This window comes from Parasteatoda tepidariorum, chromosome 5 (genome assembly GCF_982258835.1).
Source record: "Parasteatoda tepidariorum strain Cologne lab strain chromosome 5, Ptep-v5.0, whole genome shotgun sequence".
NCBI lineage: Eukaryota > Metazoa > Arthropoda > Arachnida > Araneae > Theridiidae > Parasteatoda > Parasteatoda tepidariorum.
This window is the reverse complement of record NC_141759.1, coordinates 77,595,205-77,621,836: the sequence shown is the minus strand read 5'-3', so window position 1 is coordinate 77,621,836 and position 26,632 is coordinate 77,595,205. Positions and strand designations below refer to the sequence as shown.

At 31.4% G+C, this 26,632-nt stretch overlaps 1 protein-coding gene across 3 annotated transcripts in view; it reads left to right on the top strand.

Moving 5' to 3' along the window:
• The window catches only part of LOC107454538 (uncharacterized), a 125,393-nt gene that overhangs the window by 68,145 nt on the left and 30,616 nt on the right, over positions 1-26,632 (top strand). Inside the window, exon 1 of one of the 3 annotated variants that reach the window (XM_016071764.4) lies at positions 20,626-20,857. The exons of the other annotated variants lie outside the window; for them this stretch is intronic. Within the exon in view, the coding sequence (XP_015927250.2) occupies positions 20,848-20,857 (10 nt within the window). The 5' untranslated portion in view covers positions 20,626-20,847. Of the gene's footprint in view, positions 1-20,625; positions 20,858-26,632 lie in introns of those variants that run through there. 3 annotated transcript variants of the gene reach the window in all.

Genomic DNA, 26,632 nt, shown 5'->3' with positions numbered 1-26,632 from the left:
TTGGAAAAAATGTAATGATCAATTTTTATCATCGCTAAGTAATCAAGTACTTTTAATCGGATTACAGTGCTCCGGCGGTGGCTCAGTAGGTTGGAGAGCTGGGGGTAGTGAGTTCGATCCTGCTTGCCGACAAAGCTACCCACTTGTATACGCAGCAAGGTGCACGTTAAATTTGTCGTGAGTGAAAGTCCTCTCATTCGTTGTAGTGTGGAAGTTTGCAGAAAGGGGTACTGACTCAGGCGCTGCCCACGTCGTCTGACTAGAGGTCAAAATTACGGGGCATTCCTAGATTAGCCGTTAAAAGATAGAGCCAGGACTAATATAGGGATCTTTATATCAATGGATAGAGCCATGAAAATGAGGCTACATGCTTAGTTTTTGGAATTGTGATGATGGTAATGTAATCGTATTATAAATAATCATTATAATTTCTCAGAATTTTCCTCGTGACTTTAAGCAATTATAATTTACAATTATTATTGTAATTGCAATCACAACCAATATTCAGAAGAAAGTAAGACGCCCACGACAAGCAACTATGATTGCATCTAATCTCAGTTGCAATCGTATTTCATTAAAAATTTGTAAGTAATCATGATTTTATATATCATCTTAAATATAGTGTAATTTATTACTGTTATCAAATACATTACCCCAACTCTGTCTGCTATTAAACAATGCAAAATTAACACCAAGCTAACATTTGTAAAAGGTTTGGTAGTTGATATTTGAAAATAGAAAGTGCGAAATTCTACTGATGCTTCGTATCATAAATGAATTTGAAGAGTTCCTTCTGAAATTTTAACTTCAATCCTTGATTCTTGATCAGACCTCTCTAAAAGATTACCTTAATCCTTTTTCTTCTTCTTTAAATTGCAAAAAAAAAACCTTCCGTGAGTTTCCTTCATAAAATCATAACTTCCTGCCTGATTAAGCATTATTTTTTTTCTTCCGAAAGCGCTTTATTTATGTTTTGCTCAAAGACTTTCCTTTTGTACATTTTTACTGTATCAAATATCTTGATAACTACATCGAGTAATGAATTTTTGAGATAACACGCACGACATCCCACAAAATAAACCATTCTACGATATTAATGACTTTTTTACCTGTTTATGAAAGTCATGCATCCTGATACGCCAAATTGGTTTTAGATTTTCCTTTTTATGTGTTCAGTCATTAATGTTTACCTAAGATGACAGTTTTATGAATTATTGTAGTATTTAAAAGGACATGAATTTAGTTTGGATTTACTGTTTAAGAATTGTAAAAAGTCTCTTTTTTTTCAAAGACTAATTAGACTTATAATCATTATGAGCACGGAATATATAAATTTTAATGGGAAATATTTAAACAACATTTACTGTTTCACTTTTTGCTTCACATCCGGTAACGATATTTTTTTTTTGATGCACAATGAATCAAAGTGGTTAATATTACTTAATTTATTAATCATTATATTTAATCACTATTAATTACTATTTGATCATTCTATTACGTTACTATTTAATCATTCATAATCTTTTCTATATAAAGAAATAATGTAGCTACTGCGGGATATTTTTTCCTAGTGTTACTTAAATATTTGATTGTTGGTTAGATAAATTTGCTTCAAAAATCAGCATTTAGCTTGATTTTTCTTTTTAAGCTTGCAGTCATTAAGTTTCCATTGCGTAATTTACAGAAATTTACTAAAAAATCATAAAATTTGGTCATTAAAGTTGATTGTTTATGAAAAAAGTGTTATGTTAAAATGTTATTAATACCATAATTTTTTTTTCTTTCGAAAATCGTCTATCCTGATTTCACATCGGTTAACTAGGTGCTTTTAAAAGCATATAAAATTTATAATAAAGGCAATATTTTTTATTTCTTAAGAAGAAAGTTAGCCATTTATAACCTGATGTAATTTAGAAGTATTTATTTCACTAGTATTAAGCGCTTAAAGATTAGTACGTAATTTATTTTGTTAAGAGGATTGATATAATAAAGTGAAGATAACCTATATCTACTAGAATACATGATTAATTTTAAACTATATATTAATGTTTGCAATGAAGCAGATACTTAAATGATCAAAAGTTTTTTTTAAATATTCTTAAAAATCATATTTTTCCTAACATTGTAATTTTAAAACAAAGTTAGCATGATATAAAGTTTGAACTTCAAAATTAATTGAAGCAATTTCTCTGTTCTAGTTTTTTAACAAATGAAGTGTTAATATTATTTCTGTTATTTTCATGGAATTCTTTTAACCCTTTCTAAGGTTTAGTATACTTACAACTAATTTTAAATGTCTATGATAAACTATTTACCACTTTTAATTTGGGTTTACATTTTTCAATAACTTCATCTCTGATTAAGAAAGTTCAATTAAAATAGGTGACTATATGCCACTTTTAGAAAGTGTATGAAAAGTTATAAATACAGACCTGCTAACCCGGAAGTTCTAGCTTTCTGCATTAATTAGAAAGGTGGTAGTTAAGTAATAATTAGGTAAGAAAAAACTCTTGAAATTTCAACACTATCTACTGACGATAATAATGCCTTTTCTGACATATTATTTATATATTTTAGCTATTTGCATAATGTGGTGATCAAAATCAGTTTAAATCAAATGTTAACCCTTTTGAAGGCCATGGTAAGTATACTTACCACCACGCTTTACCACTTTTAATTTAGGTTTCCATTTTTCAATAACTTCAGCTTTCTTGAAGTGAGTTTGAATAAAATTGGTAACCATTTGTCACTTTTAAAAAACGTATAAAAGTTATAAAATACATAATTCCTTTTGAAGTTTGTAGCATAAGGAATTTATTTTATAAGTAAAGAAAATTAAAAGTCAGTAAGTTCCTAATAGGTCATGTTAAATATATTTACCACCAAAAAAAATGGCATTTTTATAAACTAACTAAGTTTTTTTTTATACCAATTACTGTTCTTAAAGCAATTTCAATTCCAAAAATACTTTAATTTACCTTTACTAGAAATAAAGGGCCCCTTAAAGGGTTAAGACAGAAATTCTGCGATAACTTTAAGTATGAGAAAAATCCGTAGTTGAAAACCAGCTATAAATTAACAGAAATAAATGATATTAGGTTCCCTACTTTTTAAGTTGTATGTGGGCGATTCTAATGGGCAGTGGTAAACATACTTCTACCAAAATAATGGCGTTTAAATTTAAACGAATTTTTTTCATAGCGGAGCTAGATGGTATCTCTGTAGACTGTAATACCAATTTACTTTCATATACTTCTAACTTACAGAAATACTTTTCTGCTTTGTTAACCATTCAATTAAGGTCTCTACCACACGAAAATATTTTTCAGCTGTCCAGAGCAAGTTGGCTTTTACTGCGAATAAGTATATTACCATTACCAACTTACTTTTATATATTTCTAATAGAAATACTTTTCTACATCTACAACATTAGTCATGTTAACACGTTGTATGCCATGGGGGTCACCGGTGACCGGCTCTGAAATTGTTCGTATTGCCACGGGGGTCACCGGCGAAGTCAAGATTATTCGAAGCACATAATTAGAGTAAATTTGTAATTTTTTAATATTATTATCGTTACTAAAATGGTTTGAAGAAATTAATGCGATATGGAACACACAAAAATAGTTTTATTTATATCCACAGAGATGCCAACTTGCTCCGGACAGCGAATAAATATTTTCAAGTGGTAGTTTATTTATTGTGATTCTTGATTTAATAAATTCAATTTGGCAGATTTTTATCCACCTCTATTTCTAAACAATTCGTAGGCTTATGCAATTCACCACTTTATTCAGATATGTCACGCTAAACCTTTTAAAAACTAAAAATCTGTCTAATATTTGCAAATTTAGTTTCTAGTTATTTACCGTTTGGCCAGACGGGCAAGCCATGTAAAATTAGCGTGGCATTCAACGTGTTAAAGAGAAAAGAAAAACAAACAGCATAGACTGTATTATTATATTCTTCGAAAGATCAAATCTTTCTATTGTTTTTACTAAATAAATGTAACTGCTAGGTGGAAACTCTTTTGAAATCTGGCCCACTCACAATCGGTCACATAATTTCGTTTTCAATTAAAATTTTTATTTGTTTTAGTTTTATTTACATTTGGATTGAAACTATATCCATAAAACCTTTTACATCTATGCTTTTAAGTATTCAAGATATAAAACTAATTTCCATTGTTGATTCTAGCATTCATATCGCTTAATATTCATAGAGTAATTCGCCGGTCCTTACTTTCTAATGTAAACCCATTAGGTTTTTGCTCTTTAACTAAAATCCAGGTCAGTTTGTCTGTGTAAACGATTCAAAAGATAAAATAAAACTTAACAGGAAAACAAATAATTCTAAAGAGAGAAAAGGGAAATACACAAAAGTAAAAGAGAAAAAACTTATGAACTGCCTTTGAAGTCCAACTGGAAATTGAGGATCTGGCCTTCTATTTATAAATACTATTCACATATTTTACTGTCCCATAGTCTTTTATACATTTGTTGCTGTTACATAAAAATAAGGTAAAGCATTAAAATTCTTTTTGTTATGACCTTGGGTAATAGAGTCATGGTGGACTGTGTGTTGTTTTTATTATTAAGTTCCTTTTTAAATGTTCTTTTATTGATACTTTGTTCATGTAATATTTTTTTCAATAAAAAAAGAATCTTTTAAAAATGAGCAAAATGTTTTTTGAGTAAAAGTATGCAATTTTTTTCCTGCTGCAAATCATCATAAATGGGGCTTTTTCTCGTTCGTTTATTTATAGTTACAAAATCAACTTCAATAGTTTTTTAAGGTTATTGGAAGATGTTTTTGGATGGTTTAAGGTTCTCAACATAAATGAATGCAACAGATATTTTAAATTTCACTCAATAAATTTCTAGCTAAATTTAAGGATTGGGAGGCGATCTATAGACTAATAATGTATGTAAGACGACTTGAGAGGGGTAAAAGCTCCTTTTATTTGAACGTAAACAAGGAATGGCAGCATTGATTAGTTAGTATTTTAATGCCAAAAACTCTATTTTGAAGAACTATTTACTCAAAGCTTCAAAAAGAAGAAAAAAAAACTCGAAGTTACTCATCAGTAAAAATAAAAAGTTTGACAAAAATGAAATATTAAATAATAAGAACTAAATAAAGCTTTCACTACCAGCTTTTAATATCAAATTTTAATTATTTCAAATTTTGTTAATTTCATATTTCACTTTGTATTGTTACATTGCTATTCTCCGTTAAAAAAATGTTGACATGTGCTACAATTTTTGCGAACTCTCATTTGCCGCTTTTTTAATCCTGATGGTTTAATAATGGTAGGAAATTTATTTAGCTTTATTAAGAAAAACGAATAATACGCTCATCTATATGAACATTTTAACCCTTTAATGGGCCCTTTATTTCTAGTAAAGGTAAATTAAAGTATTTTTGGGATTAAATTGTTTTGAGAACAGTGACTGATATAAAAAAAAAACTCATTTAATTTATAAAAATACCATTTTTTTGATGGTAAATATATTTAACATGACCTATTAGGAACTTACTGACTTTTATTTTTTTTTATTTATAAAATAAATTCCTTAAATGCTACAAACTTCAAAAGGAGTTATGTATTTTATAACTTTTATGCGTTTTTTAAAGTGACAAATGGTTACCAATTTTATTCAAACTCACTTCAAGAAAGCTGAAGTTATTGAAAAATGGAAACCTAAATTAAAAGTGGTAAAACGTGGTGGTAAGTATACTTACCGCGGCCTTGAAAAGGGTTAGTATTTTAATGTAATTGTATTATACGAGGTACCTGCCTTGCTGCACTCGCCTCTTCAGCGTAAGTATTTACCAATAATCAACGGAGGTATAATATCAAGAAATGTAAGAAAACAGTAAAATAAATAATGTATTAAAAAAAAGAATCCGATTAATAATTGATATAATTTATAGGTACAATAACGAGAAGATCGAATAATATACGTAAACATATTTACATGATCGAATAAGAAGTATTTACACAAAATTTAATGGTTATAATCGGAGTAGAAAGAAAAATTAGAAGTATTATGCATCATCCCTCTGCCTCGCCTCCCCCCGAAATTGGGCTTCGCAGGGGCACAGAGGGACGACTTCGTATAAAAAATGGAGAATTAGTAAATGTGAAAAATAAAAATTGAAATAGTGGCACGTACTGATTGCAAAAATATTTCTAAAGAGTGCCGTCGGATAGAAATTTTTTTTTGTATAGTTGCTGTGGTAGATATTGTCTACAATTAGTTCCATTTTAAAGATGTAGTTGAAATTAGCAGCTTTGCAGTTTAATGCTATTTTGTAAAATTTCGCTTTTCTTTCCTCCAAAAAAATCTGTAATTGGTTTAATATTTAGGTCATTTCGAAGATCCCCATTCCTTACAAATCATGGGGCACTGGTCAACTTTCTTAGACATTTATTTTCAAATACTTGTAATTTCTTAATATACGACTTACGCGCCGTTCCTCAAGCAACTGACCCGTAGGTAATAATAGGACGGATGCACATCATATAAAGTTACCTTTTGTTTCTAAGAGATAGATTTGAAGTCACGGTGGCTGGCATAGCCATAGGTTAATGAGGTACCTGGGTCCCAGACCCTTAATCCTCGTTCTTAGTAGTGTAGGTAACATAGCACGAAAATAGTTCAACAGATCAATGGTGCAATATACATGAAAAAATTGTGTTGAGTTAAATAAAAAAATGTTGCAACATAATAATAAAATCAGGTAAAACCTGATGAAAAAGGGAAGAGATAGAATTGAGTAATAATACAAATTAGATATTTGAGCGCATAAAATGCTTTATTTGCCTTTTGGGTGATGAGTTTCATGTATAGTATTGCTGTAAAATATTTAATAAAATTTTCTTAAACAATTTAAGTGGTAAATGATAAAAAGTATTTATCTAATTTAAACATTGTGCAGTTTTTAAATATTCTAATTTATTGCACAATGCGAAAAAAATAAAATAAAAATATCCTTAAATAACTTCTGATCTAGTGATTGGATCTTCATGATCTAGGACTCAATGGTTTAAAGGAGTGGCCTTAAACATACTGATTAATTTGTGTACACTATAGTTTAAGTTACAAAATCAGACACAAAAACGTATTTTATCTGAATAATCATACCTGTCTATTTTTCGACTAATTTGTGAACCTCAAAGTATAAAGGGTAATAGTAATCTGGGTAATATGGTTTTTATTTTATTTTATCGGATGGTATATTATTAGTAAAATATTGTAAATATGTACATAGTTTTTTTTAATTATGTATTTCTATTTATATATACCAGACTGATGTAACCGGGGAGCAACCCACCAGAAACTGCGGACAGCCGCGGGGGAGGGTGCTCATCGGTCAAGCACCTATATTGCCATTTTTTTTCTATAATAATGTCTTTTTTTATAACTGTCGTTGAACAGCAGGGCCAACTTTGAGTTTACGGCTGCTGATGTTCAAACTCCGTAGCCATGTAATTCTGAACCCAATCCAGAAGACAAGGAAACTCCTGGATCAAGTGTTGGGCGAAATTTGACTTCGTGGATTACTTTTTTGATGTAACAAATCCGCACTTGCGTCACATGTAGAGGAAAACCACAAAAACCTCCCACAGTTAACTTGACGGCAAGGGGGCTCTAACCTATGATCCGTTTACCACTGAGGATATTTTACGTCAGCACTGTGGTCAGTGCGAGCTGGGTGCGGAATTTGTATCGACGAGCCGTTGCTGGGATTCGAATCCGGTTGCCTTATTGGGAGACGAATGCTCTATCCCTTGAGCCACAACGGCTCCTATAATAATGTTAGTGCCGTCCAAGTACTAGACTATATGTCAAACCGCGCCAATGTTTCTGTGAATTGAGTGGTATTTAGTGATGAATCAGTGAGAGCCCACTAGGGCTGATGCTGAGCAATCAGAACAATTCTAAGTTTTCGCATTTCACTTCAATAGTAAACTCAGAGATGATAGAAGTGTTGGCAATTTTGATGCATTTTAATGGATTTTTGCTATTTATTAGCCAACGATTTTTGACATTTTTAGTCACCAGTGGCATCGCTGCAATGTTCATAGATAATTGTTGAAGTTTAGTTTTCCACTGAATGCTGATTCGACGAAAAAAATTTGAATTCCTTAAAAAGTATGAATCTGTTGTAAAAAAGGGTATAATTATGATTTTTTAGTCGAAAACCGAGTTCTGATAATTTTTTTTTTTATCTCACTGATCAGATTCGGAAGTGAACAATATAATTATTTAAAATTTATCTTGTTTCCCCAAAAATTTTCCTTGACAGTAGAAAATCAAAATAACACCTTGAATGTTCAATCCATTATGTAAGACAGCTTAATCCATTATGACTTTACTTACTGAAATCATAGATTAACCACTGAATTGAAATCTAAAACATTTTATTATCATAATTAATAACATAATTACAGCGTTAAATAACAGGTTTAAGCGTTTATCCTGTTGCAACTTTCCACCTTGTTATTTAGATGTAGAAATTTTCACACGGACTCAGACAATCCTCAGCCTACATAGTTTAGATAAAGTCAAATAGAAGATAAGCAGTCTGTATTTTCCTGAATATTAATGATATTGACACTTCTTGACTTTCTCTTTTAATACCTTTTTGGATTGAGGGCAGAACGTTGAACTCACGTTTTCGTAACATAACAGAAACTAATACGGTGAGGATTATTTAAACATATTCAGTGCGATGGTAGTATACCGCGAATTAAACCGTAGCTGTCAACTTTTATGCTTGGCGATAGAGATTTCTTGTTATGGTAGTAAAATGGCACTTGATTTTTGATTTTTTTTATACCGTCGTTGAACAGCCGACCCAATTTTTGACTTTACGACTATCAATGTTCAATTCCGCTGCGTTATAATTTTGAACCTGATCCAGAAGACAAGGGAATTCCTGGATAAAGTATTTGGAGAAACTTTCCTTCGAGGAGGACTTTCTGATTGAACAAACCTGTATTTGCGTTATATGGAGAGGAAACTACGAAACCTGCCATGGTTAGCCTGACGGGAAGGGGATTCTAACCCGTGATCCGTCTACCACTGAGCATATTTTACGTTACTGTTGTGGTCGGTGTTGCGAGCCGGGTGCGAAATTTGTACCGACCAGCCATTGTTGGGATTCGGGAGGCAAGCTCTCTATTTCCTGCGCAACCAAGGCTTTGATAATTATAAACAGTAATATTTAAAATATAACATTTTGAATCAACAAAATAAACATCTCTATTTAAAACACATTAGTGGTCAAATAAAGCACGACTTTCCCCTTAATTACAGAAAAAATTCTCCCGAAAAATTTAAGAAAAAAGATAGCTATGCAATGTTAGCTCATTTATAGCTATGCTATGCTAACTCATATGAACTGATAGTGGTGTTTATTACTACTTGAATATTACTGATTATTACCTTAGTCATTACTATTAGATAAGTCTCGGTAACTCAGTTGTTAAGGCACTAAATTGCCATTGTGAAGAACTGGGGTTCGATCCCCAATGGCATCTTGGAGCGCACTTAACTTCAGATCGATGGGTATTAGATTATTTGAGAAGTAAAGGTGATCTGTTGTGAGCAGTGCTAACCACATTGCCACAATCATGCCGTTGGTCACGAAATTGTGGAGCCTTAGACTCCATGGAGCCCCTGGCCCACAACGGACTGGTCGAGGGAATGCTTTACTTTATTATTGATAGATAACTTAGAGACAACTATGTTTTGTTGACTGTTTTTTCATGGCAGTCAATGACGTTTTTAACAAATAAAAGTGATGGCATTGTTTAAAACAATGTGATAGAAATTTTTGTTTCAGCTCTCAATTAGTTTTAAAAATTCACAGTAGTTGAAATTGAGTTCGATACCTAAGTTTGAACAGTTCTAGAAAAACTAAGAAGGGGATAATGAAATTACTTTGCTTTCAATCAACTTTTGAAATAACATAGTATTACAATATAGGACTTAAGAAATTTCGTCAAAAATATTATAACGATATGTCAAAAATATGTTTGGTAAAACTTTAAATTTGGTTTTATGAACTCGAAGTTGAAGCTAACTCTGTAAATTTTTTCAATAGTCAAGAGAAAAATTAGTCACGAGTTCTAAGTTTCCCCAGGTTAAATTTTCAAAGCTGTTTCTTAACAGAAAATTTTTTTATTAAGAAATAAATACATTAAAACGAAAAGGAAAAAGAAATTAAATTTTTTTACTTCCTTTTTTTTCTTTACAGTTCGAAGGAAACGTGCTGTTCAACTTTAAAAGCATTCAACATCAATTAAGCCTAATTTCAATAACCATTAAATGGGCTCGAAATAAAATAATAAATGCATTTAAACAGAATGCATTGAACCAAGGAATATTAAATAACCTGTTTAACAAATGATTATGTTCAACCACTTCACTATATTACAAATTGAAGTTTAATAATCACTTTCACTATTACATACACTATTAACAATTATAATGCAACTACCGTATTAGATAATTATCCTTGGAAAAAATTGAATGCACCTTTTTCAAAACCATTTCATAACGATCAGAATTGCTATTAAGCAATCATTGTGAAATAGATATCATCAAATCGTTAAACTAATCCTGATTCGCAATTCATCTAAACGTATTAAAAAGCCATAACATCACGAATTCTCAGTTCCATAATTCTTGACCCATTGAACATAAACCCTATTTAATAGTTTCGAAACGTGATGAACTCTTCAACGGCAGTCGCTTTTGCAAACATATTATTACCAAGGCGTTGATGGTTCTCAACGAGATTCGGTTTCACTCATCTGCAGCCTCCGAACAACTAGTGCATTCAGTAAGTCCATTGGTTACTGGACCATCTCCAGCAACATCCCTTCCAGAATGGGGTGCAGCTTCGACAAACATTATCGTTTGCTGTCTCGATGAAACTAAAAACACGTAATAAAATTTCACGCGTAAATGATCTTAATTCCTTTCACTTCTTGAACTGGAGCGTTCACGCGACTTGGAACCCGGGTAAAGTTCTGTTTTACGCACTCTTAGTTGCTTAATCGAAATTAGATCCGGTGATTTTAGAAGAAAAAAAAAAGAATCGCACGTTCCTCACCAAAATACAAATACTGCTTGCAATAAAAAAAAAACTATTGCTTGCAAAGAAGGGCTGAATGCATAATTTTGTTAAAAAATTCTTTACGTATCAGAATCTGAAAGTTTTTGAAATTGTTTTGAGAAAATCTTCTTTCAGCAATTTTAACTGAAACCGTACTGAGAAATGGATTTTCTCGAGAATACTTTATTCAATATTCAAAAGTTTTTGAATCTGCTTTCTTTTCTTGCTTTCTTTTTTTTTTAATTACACAATATTAATATGCAATGATCAAGCAACTTACTGGTGTAGTAGGTAAATTTTCGGCTTTTAACCCTTTCACGCCGACTGTCACAAATACGTGCCAGCATAAAACCGTATCAACCAGGGTAAAAAGATAAAACTGGTAATCAAAGTAATTATTTAGCAGTTTATTTGTGGGCGGAGTTATAATTGTTTGATTTATTTAATTCACCATTACTTTGTTCAAAATAAAACTATTTAGTTATACTTTGAATTAACATTGATTATATATATGATTTAACTAACAATAGTTAAAGTAAAAGCAAAGTAAGTCTGTCAAATTAGCAACGACTACATTTAAGTTACCGTTTTTAATTTAATTACAACTTGATTTTGATTTTGTACGAATGCTTTTCTGAATCACCCGTCCCCAAGGGGTTAAATAAAATGTTATGCCTCTGAAGAGAATATTAGACCAGTTTTAGCGTTTAAAAGGAGACTGTTCCGTTTTTAGATGGTAGGTACTTTATTTACGCTGCACTAGAGCAGCACAATGAGCTATTGGCGATTGCCTGGGATACATCCCTGAGGAGGATCCGAAGACATGCCATCGCAGTTTTGATCCTCTGCAGAGGGGATGACTCCCCTGTTCTGGTAGCCCGACGACCTGCGCGCGAAGTCGAGAACTTTACGGTAGAACAGTTTAACGAGGAACGATACCGTGCACCCTCGGTTCCTACACAGACTGATCAAAGTGTTCACCCACCCGCTTACTGAGCGCAGACAGCGATGCTTGACTTCAGTGTTCTACTGGGAATCGTGTCTTTACGATCAGTCCACACGTGACTTCATTTTTAGAAGTTAATGCGTTTCTCTTTTAAAAAACGAATTATTTTATTCTAAGTTTAACATATATTTTTCAAAGATAAAAAACAAAAATGCTTAACTACCACAATAAAGTTCGATTATATCAGGAAAAACCTTGGTGCTAATAACAAACCACATTTATTATCCTTTGCTGCTAAGCCTGATACTAGTTTGATAGTTGACGTTTATTAATATTTACTAACTTTAATGAAGGACCACAAACTCTCTTAGTTATAGAGTTTTCTTTTTAATATTTCAGTTAAAGTATCAAGGTAACTTTTTTTTTTCCTGTTACAAGAGAACGAAAACACCCAAACATGAAAGTAATTACACGAATCTCTCAGATGTATCAGGCACAGAATGGACAATATAACATTTTGAAGGCCACGCCAGCTGTCAGCATTAGCTAATAAAAATTTACGGCCATTAAATAAAAGTCAAGTCACAGAAGTCATATTAGACCAGTTTTGGTGATTAAATCGAGTCTCTATTTCATTTTTATTAGTTCAACACGCAACAGTTATGGCCTAATTACGAATTGTTTAATGCGATTTAACTACTACGCATTAATAAATGTTGCCAAATTATTTTTCGGAACTATTTTATTGAGTAGGTGTCGCTTTGGAATATGTAAATTTTTACCGTAAATTTTGCTTTCGAAATGAAAAATATGCGCCGTGTTCTATATTTCCGGTATTGCGTGCTTCCATCTTTTTGGAATATTTAAATCAAGCCCTATCTTAACTAGTTTAAACTAGAAAAATTCATGTCTGACCCGATTTTTGGCGTGTTTTCATTTGAACATAAATCGCTTTACGGTTAGTTTTTTTTAAATGATAAAAATTTTTAAAATGCATCATATATTTTATTGATTTAGCTCAAATTTTGTGTTGCTCTGCAAAATAACGCATGCCATTTTTTCCTTAACATTTTGAACTGAACTGTAACAACCGATACTTTGCTAAGAACAGCAAAGCTTCTTCGACTTGCGTGCCAAAATTTGGAATATTTTAGTTTAATAAATTTCAATTGAAAAAAAAATTAATTGATTGATTTAAGCTGAACTGTAACAACCGATACTTTTGCTAAGAACAGCAAAGCTTCTTCGACTTGCGTGCCAAAATTTGGAATATTTTAGTTTAATAAATTTTAATTTAAAAAAAATATGACCACTGCTGAAATATTTCATAATCCTATTAACCCTTTGACGCAGTTGGGACACCGGTGTTTATTTATTTTTTCTGCCTCTCTATTTCAAAGCAAAAATATATTTTAGTATTTTTCAATTATAAAAAAAAATAGTCTGATAGTCACTAAAAAATCTGCTAGATTATCGGAATTACATTTGTAAAATATAAAATCCGAAAAAAAATAGTTTGATAAAGAATATTTCTCATTCATACTCAAAGATTAGTTAATAATTTATTTTGAAAATTAAAAACATTTCAATGATGAATAACTGTTTATCTTAGATATAAAGTGTAAGTAAGTGCAAATTATTAAAATTGTTTGGAGGTGAGCCGTATTTGAAAGATTTTACCTTTAATCCCTTGGGTACGGGTGATTCAGAAAAGCATTCGTACAAAATCAGAATCAAGTTGTAATTAAACAAAATACGGTAGCTCAAATGTAGTCGTTGCTGATTTGACAGACTTACTTTGCTTTTACTTTAATTATTGTTTGTTTAATCATATATGTAATCAATGTTAATTTCAAAGTATAACTAAATAGTTTTATTTTGAACAAAGTAATGGTGAATTAAATAAATCAAACAACTATAACTCCACTCACAAATAAACTGCTAAAGAATTACTTTGATTACCAGTTTTGTCTTTTTACCCTGATTGATACGGCTTTATGCTGGCATGTATTTGTGGCAGTCGGGGCGAAAGGGTTAGTACAGAAAAAGTCACCGGTGTTTCATGCTATATTTCATAGCCATAAATTGTTAAAATGCTAACTATAATATTTTTCCTTTATTTTGATATAAATTAACATAAAATACTGAAAAAATATGCAAAATACGCTTAATAAAATTTCTGAGGAAAGATGGTAAAAAAAAAAAAAAAAAAAGAAGAAGAATTAATGCCCCGAAAAGTTGACTAAATAACCCATAAAGAAGCCCATAACCCATAAAGAAATAATTCTTTTGGAAATATATCCTTTTCTTAAAAAGAAAAGAAAAAGTTGATAATTTATTCCATTTTTTGCATTTATTTTGCAAATTTGATGTTCATATACACAAAGTTCCTTTTTTTTTTTGGATTTTATCTTTATACTGGTATGAAATTATTTGAGTGCCAACTAAAAATGATAGCTAAAAATATGAAACGCTATTTTTGTTGAAGCACAAAATTTCCTACAACTTTCTGACTGAGTTTATTTATCATTAAAAAAAATTTGCATTTGCACCTTTTCTGTAACAAAATTGAAGTTTTTTCGCTGTTTATTATTTTTTCTAGGAATATTTTATTGCCAAACGCGTGACAACGGGAAGCTTCATAAAATAAAGTGAAAAAAATAGATATCGATATAATCAGTCACATGAAAAAAAAAAGAGCTTTAAACACTGCAATTATTTTAATAAATTCTATTCCTTTCGTTCTTCTCCATTTTTAAATATTTTTCAATTAACCAATGCATATCGGGAAATCTTTCTCAAGTCGCAACTACAAATGACGGCACTAGTTCAATTCCTTTCACATTAAGAAAAAAATTAAAATGAATAAACAATTTCTCCACAAATGGTTTCATTACAACTCTAATCAGAATGCAAATCGGGAAGTTAATCATTGAAAAATATCACTCCGTCTGATATGACATCATCACTGTTGAAAATTGCTTCCTAAAATCATCCTTAATTTTTATCTGCCTTGAGGTACTTATGACAAATAAAAAAGAAACACAAAGAAAATCTAAAAATGTACCTAATGATTTCTTCAAATTCGGCTGTAACATAATTTTGAAAGATTCTTTTTTTTCCTGGAAATTATTGGCTTCATCTGTTCACTCGTGACGGTAACTTCAAAATTCGGGAGGATATGACAAAGACGTCAAATTTGCGTGACGGTTTTGTGGTATTCAATCGTTTTCGCGTGACAATTAGGCAATGTTTGTGCAAATGCCAAGGTTGTTTGAATTATTCTGTTCGTGGGAGATGGCCACTTACACTTTCTATACCCTAAATAACATATAACAGATCCTTTGTCCTGCAATTTGTCCATGCAATGAAGCTTAACGAGACATGCTTAAAGAGTAAGATTAGATATATGACATATTTCTTCTCCTTATAATCGATTTGTTAAAGAAGAAGAATGTGGTGATTGGGTACGGAAAAAAAAACGCAGTGTTTTACAATTTTTTCTGGTCAAGTAGTTATTTACATACCTAAACAAGAAACTGTTTAATTCTATTCGTAGGAGATAGCCTCTTACACTTTCTATACCCTATTACAAATTAGAGACCATTTCTCCTGAAATTTGAGGTCTTCTTTCCTCTTACTATAATCGATTTGCTAACAGTAGTAACAGAAAAAAATTAGTTTTTTTTTAAAAAATAGTTCTATTCAAGTGGTCATGCCTGATCCCCAAATAGGAACTTTCATGGGAGACGGCCACTTTCATTTTCTGTACCCTGAAAATAAACTGCATATCATATGTCCTGAAATTCAATGAAACTTAATGAGACAAGCTTACAGAGCTAGCTTAAATATTTGAAGTCTTCTTTCCTCACCTTATAATAAGAAGATATATTGAAGAAGTGTCTGGTGATGAGGTACGAAAAGAATACGCAGATCTTTCGAATTTTTTCTTATCAAGTGGTTAATTCTATCATAATAAATAAGAATTCTATGATTCTATCCGTGGGAAATGGATTACTTACGCTTTCTGTACTCTAGCCTAAATAACAAATTAAATTATATCATATGTTCTGAAATTTGCCCATGCAATGAATCTTAACGAGACTTAATTAAAGAGCTAGATAAGATATTTGCGGACTTCTTTCCTCTTCTTATAATCGATATATTAAAGACAAAGAATGTAATGATGAGATACGAAAAAAAACTTATAATATTTTACTTTTTTTTAGTCGAAGAGTTATTTTTATACCTTACAAATAGCAGTTCCTGAGCTGCGATGTGTCAGGGGATAGAGCGTTCGCCTTCCATTAAGGCGAACCGGGTTCGAATTCCATCGATACGAATTCCGCATCCTGCTTGCACCGACCACAGTGCTGACGTGAAATATCCTCAGTGGTAGACAGATCATGGGTAAGAGTACCCTTGCCGTCAGTCTAACCGTGGAAGGTTCTCGTGGTTTTCCTCTCCTTGTAACGCAAATGCGGGTTAGCTCCCTCAAAAAGTCCTCCACGAAGGCAAATTTGTTCCAATGCTCGATCCAGGAGTTCCCTTGTCTTTTGGATTGGGTTCAAAATTACAAGGCTACGGAGTTGAACATTAGTAGTCGTAAACCCATAAAATTGGGTCGGCTGTTCAACGACAAAATAAAATAACAGTTCTTTTGTCCTAGAATTTGTCCACTAGAGAAGCTTAATAAAGCAAGCGAAAATTGCTAGACTTGATATTTGAGGTATACTTTTTTTAAAAATTATACTTGAATGTATTATAGAAGAAGAATTTGGGGATGGGATATGAAAAGAAGTGCAGTTTTTACCTCTTTTTCTCGTATGCTAGTAACTGGAAAACAATTTTCGTTTTCCGTTTGATGACTGGAAATTATCATATGTTGTGCTATGTTTTTAAATAATCCATTGTAAATTATATAATTTCTATACTCATGTAATACACGCAAACCTCGGTTAACATGTATCAATCTTAAAGCACGTAAACATATATTAACATGCATACAATATAAGTTGTATTGTATGCATGTTAATAGATGTTTATTTGTAAATTTTTAACAGCTGTGAAACAGTAAATTTTTTATATCGGATATTTGTTCGGAGCTGTAGATTCGTAGCAAGACATTTCAAACGACAAGAGCTGTCATTACGAAAAAAAATAGAAGTATGGGACAATATTTAAGCTGAATTTATAAATTTTGTCACATGCATAAAAACTCATATAGAGGTGCACTGTTATTTTGCAATATAATTCACTTGTCTGAATGACCAATTTTAAAAAAGTGTGTGAGGAATACTTTAAATAAACGGTTTTAGAATATTTTTTTTCACTGAATTGTAATTATTTTTAGCAATTAACAATAGGAGTTTTACACCTTAGCCCTTTGAATACTAATGGGACTCATTTGTTGGGATAAATGTTTGAAAATTACTAATGGACGTGTGTATCCCACCATTAAGTACGGCCGGGACATATATGTCCCAACCTCTAACTTGATAACCGATTGTCAGAAAAATCCTAAATACTAAATTTGCCTTATTAGTGACCTATTTTGTCCTTTTGAATAATAAACGGGACAAAAAAAAAATCATTTTTTAAAATTCGTAGTCAAAGGTTTAAATATAGAGCTTCAGATAATGTAATTCAGCGGTGTAATAGGTTTTAACTCTATATTGAAAAATAATGAATATTTAATAAATTTTGAAAATAATTTTTTGTAACAGATAATTAATTTCATTATTAAGGTCTTCTAGTCCGTTTACAATATTACGAAGGGTTGCCATCTGCTATACTTCTTTCAAAATATTTTATAGAGTGATAGTAAATTAAAAACTAAAGCTTTCAGTAATTTTTTGTATTTTTTACCAACATTTTAAAAGCACCAACACGAAAGATCTGGGATAAATCGGCATTTCATACAAACTTTTGATGTAGCGGTAAGAAAAACAGATTTAATTCAAATTTTTATGACAGAGAATCATACATAAAACATACACTTAGGTACCACTGAAGGAAATTTCCCCCTAAAAGCATAGAAAGTTGCAGCCCTGTCTAGCCAAACTTCTAGTGCAGCCTGCGTGGAAAAAAAGGATAGCGAGCAGACAATAGCGTGCAACCTTTTCCCCCACTTAAAGTTCATTCTATACATTTATAGATATTTTTTTAAAAACGTTATAAAATTATAAATAAATTAAGTTCGACTGAGCATATTAGATATCAATGAAAAAGAATCGAACATCTACTAAAGTAGTTTAGGCATATAATTATTATTACTTATTAATATCTGGAAATTGGAAAACTGCATATAGTATAGAGTTGTAATTAAGAAAATTATGCTGAGTCCGTAAGATGAAAGTTGTATGTAATATAAACTTTTTAAGGCAAAAAATAACTATTTCTAGAAAATTTGCTCAGTAAAAAAGTCTTAAAAAATTAATATTTTTTGTAAATTTAAAAAGTTTAGTTTTTAGGTATACAAAAATTATTAAATAGTTTTAATTAATGTTATTAATTTTTCTATTTTTTTAACCAAACAAAATAAAGTATCCTCTGACCCGACAGTTTCGAGAAAAAATATTAATTACAACATAATATTGTTTCCCGAATTTTATAAAAATAGATTGCACTGGGAAATTATTATTTTTTTCAGTTACATGAGATTCGTTTACAGATCTCGAATATTTTCGTACCGCTGATTTCAAATCTGCAATCGGTTTCTCCCTTCATGCTTTAGTTTTTTAATGACATCTTTAGTTAATTTTTTTATCAAAATGTGCAACTTTAAAAACGTTATACACAACAGAAGGTCGCATAAGTGTTGCGACAAACGTCGGGAGTAGTTACGGCGCATCGTCAGAATTAAAACTTCCCTAACCCGTGCTTAGAAATGTCAAAGTACGCGGCGATGGCACTTCTCTATTAGGATCTGTTCAGAACCATACGAAGAAACAGCCCCTAGCTGCGTATGGCTACATTTCCGGGCATGGATTCCTATGCAATTTCAATCCTGTTGATGTGCTCTTATTCGTCTAAAAGTTGGTCTCAGCATTTTTTGACTCTCTGTTTTAAACTTACACTTTTCGTCAAAAAAGAGACTAAAATTGTCATTTAAGGGGTCACCGGTGACCGGCCCTGAGTTTGTTCGTAGCTCCAAGGGGGTTACCGGTGAAGCCAAGATTATTAGAAACACATAATTCGAGTAAATTTTTAATTTTTTTATATTATTATCGTTACTAAAATGGTTTGAAGAAATTAATGCAATATCGAATACACAAAAATAGTTTTATTTATGTACACAGAGATGCCAACTTGACAGCGAATAAATCTTTTCAAGTGATAGTTTATTAATTGTGATTCTTGGTTTAATAAATTCAATTGAGTAGATTTTTATCCACCATTATGTCTAAGCAATTTGTAGGCTTATATAATTCACCATTCATTTCATGCTAAACCTTTTTTATGCTCAGACTGCATACTATCAAAATACTATTAACTTTATCATACAACTCTACTCAAGGGGATCTCTCCATTCCAAAGATGATTTTCCCTTCAAAACTAAAGATTTACTTCTTTAAGGACTTGACTTGTTGTTACAACATACTACAACTTCAAAGATATATAGGACCTCCCAGAATACAACAAAACAGAATCGATGAATCGGTTAGTGGCCCTTCGCGCCAAACGCCGAGATAACCCCAATATCCAGCATCCAGCATCATGCTAAACCTTTTAAAAAAACTTGCAAAATCTGTCTTATAGTTGCAACTATAGTTTGCAGATATTTACTGTTTGGCTAGACGGGCAGGCCATGTAAAATTAGCTTAGCATTCAACGCGTTAACTATAGGAGGTTTAAATATAGGGCTTCAGATATTGTATATGCGGTGTAATAGATTTTAACTATCTTATTGGAAATTAAATTAATATTAAGAATGTAACAAAAAAATTAACTTTTTGTAAGAGATAATTAATTTCATTATTCAGGTCTTCTAGTCCTGGGTTACCAACTGCTGCACTCTTTGCAAAATATTTTATAGAGTGGTAGTATATTAAAAACATTCAGCGTGTTAAAAAAAGATCTGTAGTTTGAGGAGTAAAACTTATTTGAGATCCCCATACCCGGAAAAGGCAAGATCAATTATTTGCATAAATGCAACAAAAAATTGTTCCCCATTGTTATCAAGCTATTTTGTGTAGTTGTATTTTCCAGGAATTTGATAGGCTAATTTCAAATTCTTCACATTTTAGACTCAGGAAATATTCAAACAATTCAACTTTTAAACATGTTTAAATATAGAAAATAAACAGTGGCGAAACAACTGCAATTTTATCCAACTTACACTGGTGTCATCTTGCAGTAATGCGACCTTCAGTAAATCGAATACCTACATGAAAGGCCGTGCAAATTGACGAAATTTTCCCGAATGTGTAAGTTTTATTTTAATACCACCAATACCTGAAATTTCAACAATTTTAGCAAATTTCATCACGTATGGTATCGGATTCATTCACCTTGCAACAAGTGTTCAACGAAAAACACGTGTTTGAACAATAGAAACTTCTACAGGAAACGTCAGTGGAATGAAATGGTTTACTTTGTTGGGGTTTTTCGTTGGAGAAACGGAATTGTTTTACGCATAAGTTGTTAAAGGATGAGCTGAAAATTATAATTTTGCGGTTTTTTCGGTGATGCTAGTTTGCGCCTGTCAGTATACTTTTCCGGCCATTTTATAGGTTTATAGGAAACCTCGCTGACATCTTTGAATGTTCGGAAGTAAGTTATGATTTTTTTTTATTTGTGGTTCAAATAAAAATAAAATTACTAGCGATTTTTGTCACAACTTTTGCAATTTTACAAAGATTTATGAGTTATACTTTAACATTTTTAATGAAATGTTATGAACTATTTCCTATATCAATTGGTATAAATAAATTTCTCTGCTACATGATCGGAATAACATTTGTATTAAAATATAGTCGTTAATTAATAAAAAATAAAATTGCACAAGCAATCTTTGTCTCGACTTTTGTCATTTTGAAAAATTTATGACTTTTACTCTCACACTTTTTAATTATAAAAAACAGACTAATAATAAGTCAAATAAATCTGCTACATTATCGGAATAATATTTGTGTTAAAATATAAGATCCAAAAAAAGTAGTTTGAAAAAAATTCTTTTTCATTGATATTCGAAAATTTATCAATAATTGATTTCGTAAATTAAAGAAATATCAATGAGGATTACCTGTTCCTCTTGGATCTAAATTAGAGCAAATTATAAAAATTGAGTCCTGTAATAAGGATATAAAGTGAGCCATGTAGAAGATTTTACCTATAACGCAGAAAAAGACACCGGTGCCTCATGCTGTATTTCAAAACCATAAATTACTGAAATGATAATTATAATAGTTTTTACTTATTTCGACTTAAACTAATACAGAATAATGAAAAGAGTAGGAAAATTATGTTTTATGAAAATTCCGCGTCTAAGGGTTATTTTAAACGTAAATGTGCTACATTTTCCTTTTATTATCATAAAATGCACTACCTCCGGCAATTCACAACAAAATTTAGCTTTCTAAATCTTGTTTTGAGCTAAGATTTCCCTTTTCTTCACATTATTTAATCTGATAGTGAAATATAGCACAACAGGTCTTATCAAAGCTCTGTGTTATCACACAAACAGCTGCGGACACTAATACGAAATACAAGAGCCATTAAACTCACATCACGATTTTTACCTCTTTCAGTTAACGTAAAAGCGTGTTAGAAAAATACAAATGATATAAAATGCAAATCCATCAACTCTCAGTTTTATAAACAAAGAATTTCCGTCTGCCGCTTGAAGCTCACTTTTCACACCCGGAGTGACATTATTAGGTCAAAATGAAAGAGCTCCTCAGCTGTCGAGTTGAAGAATTCATTACATTTTCACTATCTTTTGCATTTTCATTTGATTAGCTTTTTTAGAAGATACAGTTTTTTTTGTTGCTCATTAAAATGCGAAAGTAGAACGTCTTTCAATACTAGATTCGATTTTTTTTTGTGTTGATAGTCAATCAACCCATAGAGACTCTCCAGACGTACAAACTTTTGTTATCTTTTCTTGACAGCTTTAATTGTATATGAATCGTCTTATTGTGTAATAATAAATGTGTCATGTTTTTGTTAAATAATTAGAATAATTTAGTTATTATTGGTCGGGAATTCAATAGAAAACTGATTGAGTTCTAACCTGCATTACGGTAACACGTCATGTTCTGTATGATTTTGTCAATGAGTTCTCTGTTTCAATCTTTGGCAGTAGATAGGAAACTAAAAAGTTATACTTAATTCAGCGTGCGGAGTAGACCAGGACAACAGTTTAATGAAGCCTGTTTTCAAAAATAAGCAAACAGGAAAATCTATTTGCTGCAATTTCAGTGCTTAGATCCATCAACATTAGTCATGGTATCTGTAATTTTAGATTTAATTTTGCAGGACCGTTATTAACAATCGGCCATGCTATCTGGGATTTTAAACTCGTCTCTAATTATCATGAACAGTTTCCACGGTATCAGTGATCTTGTTTATTTTCTTTGCTATATTCCCATCAAGATAGTCACATTATCAGTGTTTAGAAGTTTCTTTTTGTGAGGTTTTATTCATACGACTGCTATTGGTGATCCTAGATAGATAGTCACTGTATCCGCTAGTTTTAAATTTATTTTAAACTCGCCTCTGATTATCATAAACAGTTTCTACGGTATCAGTGATCCTATTTCTTTTCTTTTCTATATTCACATCAAGATAGCCTAGTTATCAGTATTTAGAAATTTCAGTTTCTGAGGTTTTGTTTATGCCTCTGGTAGCTACGGTATAAGCCAGGGCTGTCCAACTGCAAAGAGCCCACGGGCCAGAATTCCGGTCACTGATCACCTGGCGGGCTGCAGTTTGAAAAAGTTGAACAATAACCTCTTACCTCTTATAAAATAACAATTAATAGTTGAATTATTAATTATAAAACAATGGAACAGAAGGATTATAAAACAGTTTGCTCACATTTTAATGAGAAAACTGAGGCCGATCAGCCTGAATAAGAAGTTGGCGGGCCGCACAATACGTGTTGGTGGGCCGCATATGGCCCGCTGGCCGCCAGTTGGACAGCCCTGGTATAAGCGATCCTAGATTTTCTGGTCAATCCTAGATAGATGGTCACTGTATCCGCTAGTTTTAAATTTATTTTAAACTCGCCTCTAATTATCATAAACAGTTTCTACGGTATCAGTGATCCTATTTCTTTTCCTTTCTATATTTACATCAAGATAGCCTAGTTATCAGTATTTAGAAATTTCATTTTCTGAGGTTTTGTTTATACCACTGGCAGCTACGGTATAAGCGATCCTAGATTTTCTGGTCAATCCTAGATAGATGCTCACTGTATCCGCTAGTTTTAAATTTATTTTAAACTCGCCTCTAATTATCATAAACAGTTTCCACGGTATCAGTGATCCTATTTATTTTCTTTACTATATTCACATCAAGATAGCCTAGTTATCTGTATTTAGAAATTTCATTTTCTGAGGTTTTATTTATACCACAGATAGCTACGGTATTAGCGATCCTAGATTTTCAGGTCAATCCTAGATAGTTTAAATTTATTTAAAACTCACCTTTAATTATCATAAACAGTTTCCACGGTATCAGTGATCCTATTTATTTTCTTTACTATATTCACATCAAGATAGCCTAGTTATCTGTATTTAGAAATTTCATTTTCTGAGGTTTCATTTGTAACACTGGTAGCTACGGTATTAGCGAACCTAGATTTTCTAGTCAATCCTAGATAGATGGTCACTGTATCCGCTAGTTTTAAATGTATTTTAAACTCGCCTCTGATTATCATAAACAGTTTCCACGGTATCAGTGATCCTATTTATTTTCTTTACTATATTCACATCAAGATAGCCTAGTTATCTGTATTTAGAAATTTCGTTTTCTGAGGTTTTATTTATACCACTGGTAGCTACGGTATTAGCGATCCTAGATTTTCTAGTCAATCCTAGATAGATGGTCACTGTATCCGCTAGTTTTAAATGTATTTTAAACTCGCCTCTGATTATCATAAACAGTTTCCACGGTATCAGTGATCCTATTTATTTTCTTTACTATATTCACATCAAGATAGCCTAGTTATCTGTATTTAGAAATTTCATTTTCTGAGGTTTTATTTATACCACAGATAGCTACGGTATTAGCGATCCTAGATTTTCAGGTCAATCCTAGATAGTTTAAATTTATTTAAAACTCACCTTTAATTATCATAAACAGTTTCCACGGTATCAGTGATCCTATTTATTTTCTTTACTATATTCACATCTAGATAGCCTAGTTATCTGTATTTAGAAATTTCGTTTTCTGAGGTTTTATTTATACCACTGGTAGCTACGGTATTAGCGATCCTAGATTTTCTGGTCAATCCTAGATAGATGGACACTGTATCCGCTAGTTTTAAATTTATTTAAAACTCACCTTTAATTATCATAAACAGTTTCCACGGTATCAGTGATCCTATTTATTTTCTTTACTATATTCACATCAAGATAGCCTAGTTATCTGTATTTAGAAATTTCGTTTTCTGAGGTTTTATTTATACCACTGGTAGCTACGGTATTAGCGATCCTAGATTTTCTAGTCAATCCTAGATAGATGGTCACTGTATTCGCTAGTTTTAAATTTATTTTAAACTCGTCTATAATTATCATAAACGATTTCCACGGTATCAGTGATTCTATTTATTTTCTTTACTATATACACATCAATATAGTCACATTATCTATTATTCGAAATTTCATTTTGTGAAGTTTTATTCATACCACTGGTAGCCACGGCATCAGTGATGCTAAATTTTCTTCATGTAGGCTAATTCTTCTTAAAAGTGGTCATATTATTCGTGGTCCTAGATTTATTTTTAAAGGCATTAAAAAACTATTTTAAAGGCATTAAGTAACAAACAAAGATATGAAAAATTGTTTAGCCGTAAAGAATATTTTATGCTGTTCTTGCATCTGAAGGGATTTGGCTACCGCGGATCAGACAGAATATGAATTACCGATTTCAACGGATTCCTGTAACCAATAGCAATCAATACGGTGCACAAGTAATATTTTACTAATTGGATGATACAATTTCAACTAATATTTTAGCGATTTCAAATAAAAATTTTTTTTAAAAAGCATGCAGGTAGAAAGTAATTAAATATTATGTAAGCATATAAGGGGTAAATTTGCAATTTACTTATTTTTGGTGAGGTGTTTCCTTTTAATGGTAAAAAAATCTTTTGTTATTTGTAAAAAAATAATTAATTTAGGCAAAAAAAGTACTCGTAGAAAAAAAACTTGCATAAGCAAGGTTCAAAAATGTGCATCTATTCATTTCTTATTCATTCAATAACGATATACCTTGTATTATCATCATTATATCGTGAAAAGCTTTTAAAAAAGCAAATAAATATTGCGAAACAGTAAAACTTTATTGCTTTTTATTCTCATGCATTTCCGATCAAACATTTAATATACTGACTTTTAACGTAAACTTTAAAAATTGGGAATCGTTTACGATATCTCAAAAAATAAACGATTGCATTTATTTGAGTGCAATAATCCCATCAAAAACATAACATAATTAATCATGCTTTATTCTTATCCAACATCAAACTATCATTCCTATTTTTTTTTTTAAACATAATGAATGAAGATAGATGAGAATCCTCGTTAACTTAAAAAAAGTCATAAACAGCCTGCTTAAACCCCTTCTGTGTAATTACTTCCAAATTGCAATTCGCAGTAAACGGATGCGAAAAAAAAAAGTTCTGCGTGGAAACAGTCTCAATTGCCGACATTTCCCAGAAAAAAAAAGGAACATTATTCGCTAGTTTTTTGCAATGGCCATAATCCCATCTACAACGGCACGATCTTAACATACTGGCTCACCTTTAAACATAAGAAACATATTTTTCTGTATATACTCCTTTGTTAGTGTTGTATTCTAAGCGTTGCCAACAGGATGGAGAAAGCTTTAAAAGGTTGTTCCTTTTTTTACAATCCTCGATGCCGAGAATCTTGTTGTTTAAGATGTTCCTAATAACCTATATTAAGCCGACGGTGATGTTTTGCTTTGTGTTTTTTTCTTTTCTTCCAAGATCTCGATAATGTTCGAAAGAGTAGTCGTTGGTCGGTATATTACCCCTTGGCATCTTAATGAGCTTTTTTGAGAAAGTTTCGATTGCTGTTTTCTCTGAGCGTTTATGGACTTGCGTTAGGAAAGGATTGGAGGCATGTTTGATGGGTTTTATAACCCCTTTTGAAGTTTACGAACGAAAGAATTTTTTTTTCTCCAGTTCTGAAACACTGAAAAGTGTTGTTAAACTAAATAACTTCTGAAACACTGAAAAGTGTTGTTAAACTAGAATCGCTACATTATTTAAGATAGCTACAATATTTGGGATCACATTGATATTTAGTATTTCACACCATTATTTAGGATTCAAATTGGAATCCAGAATTATTT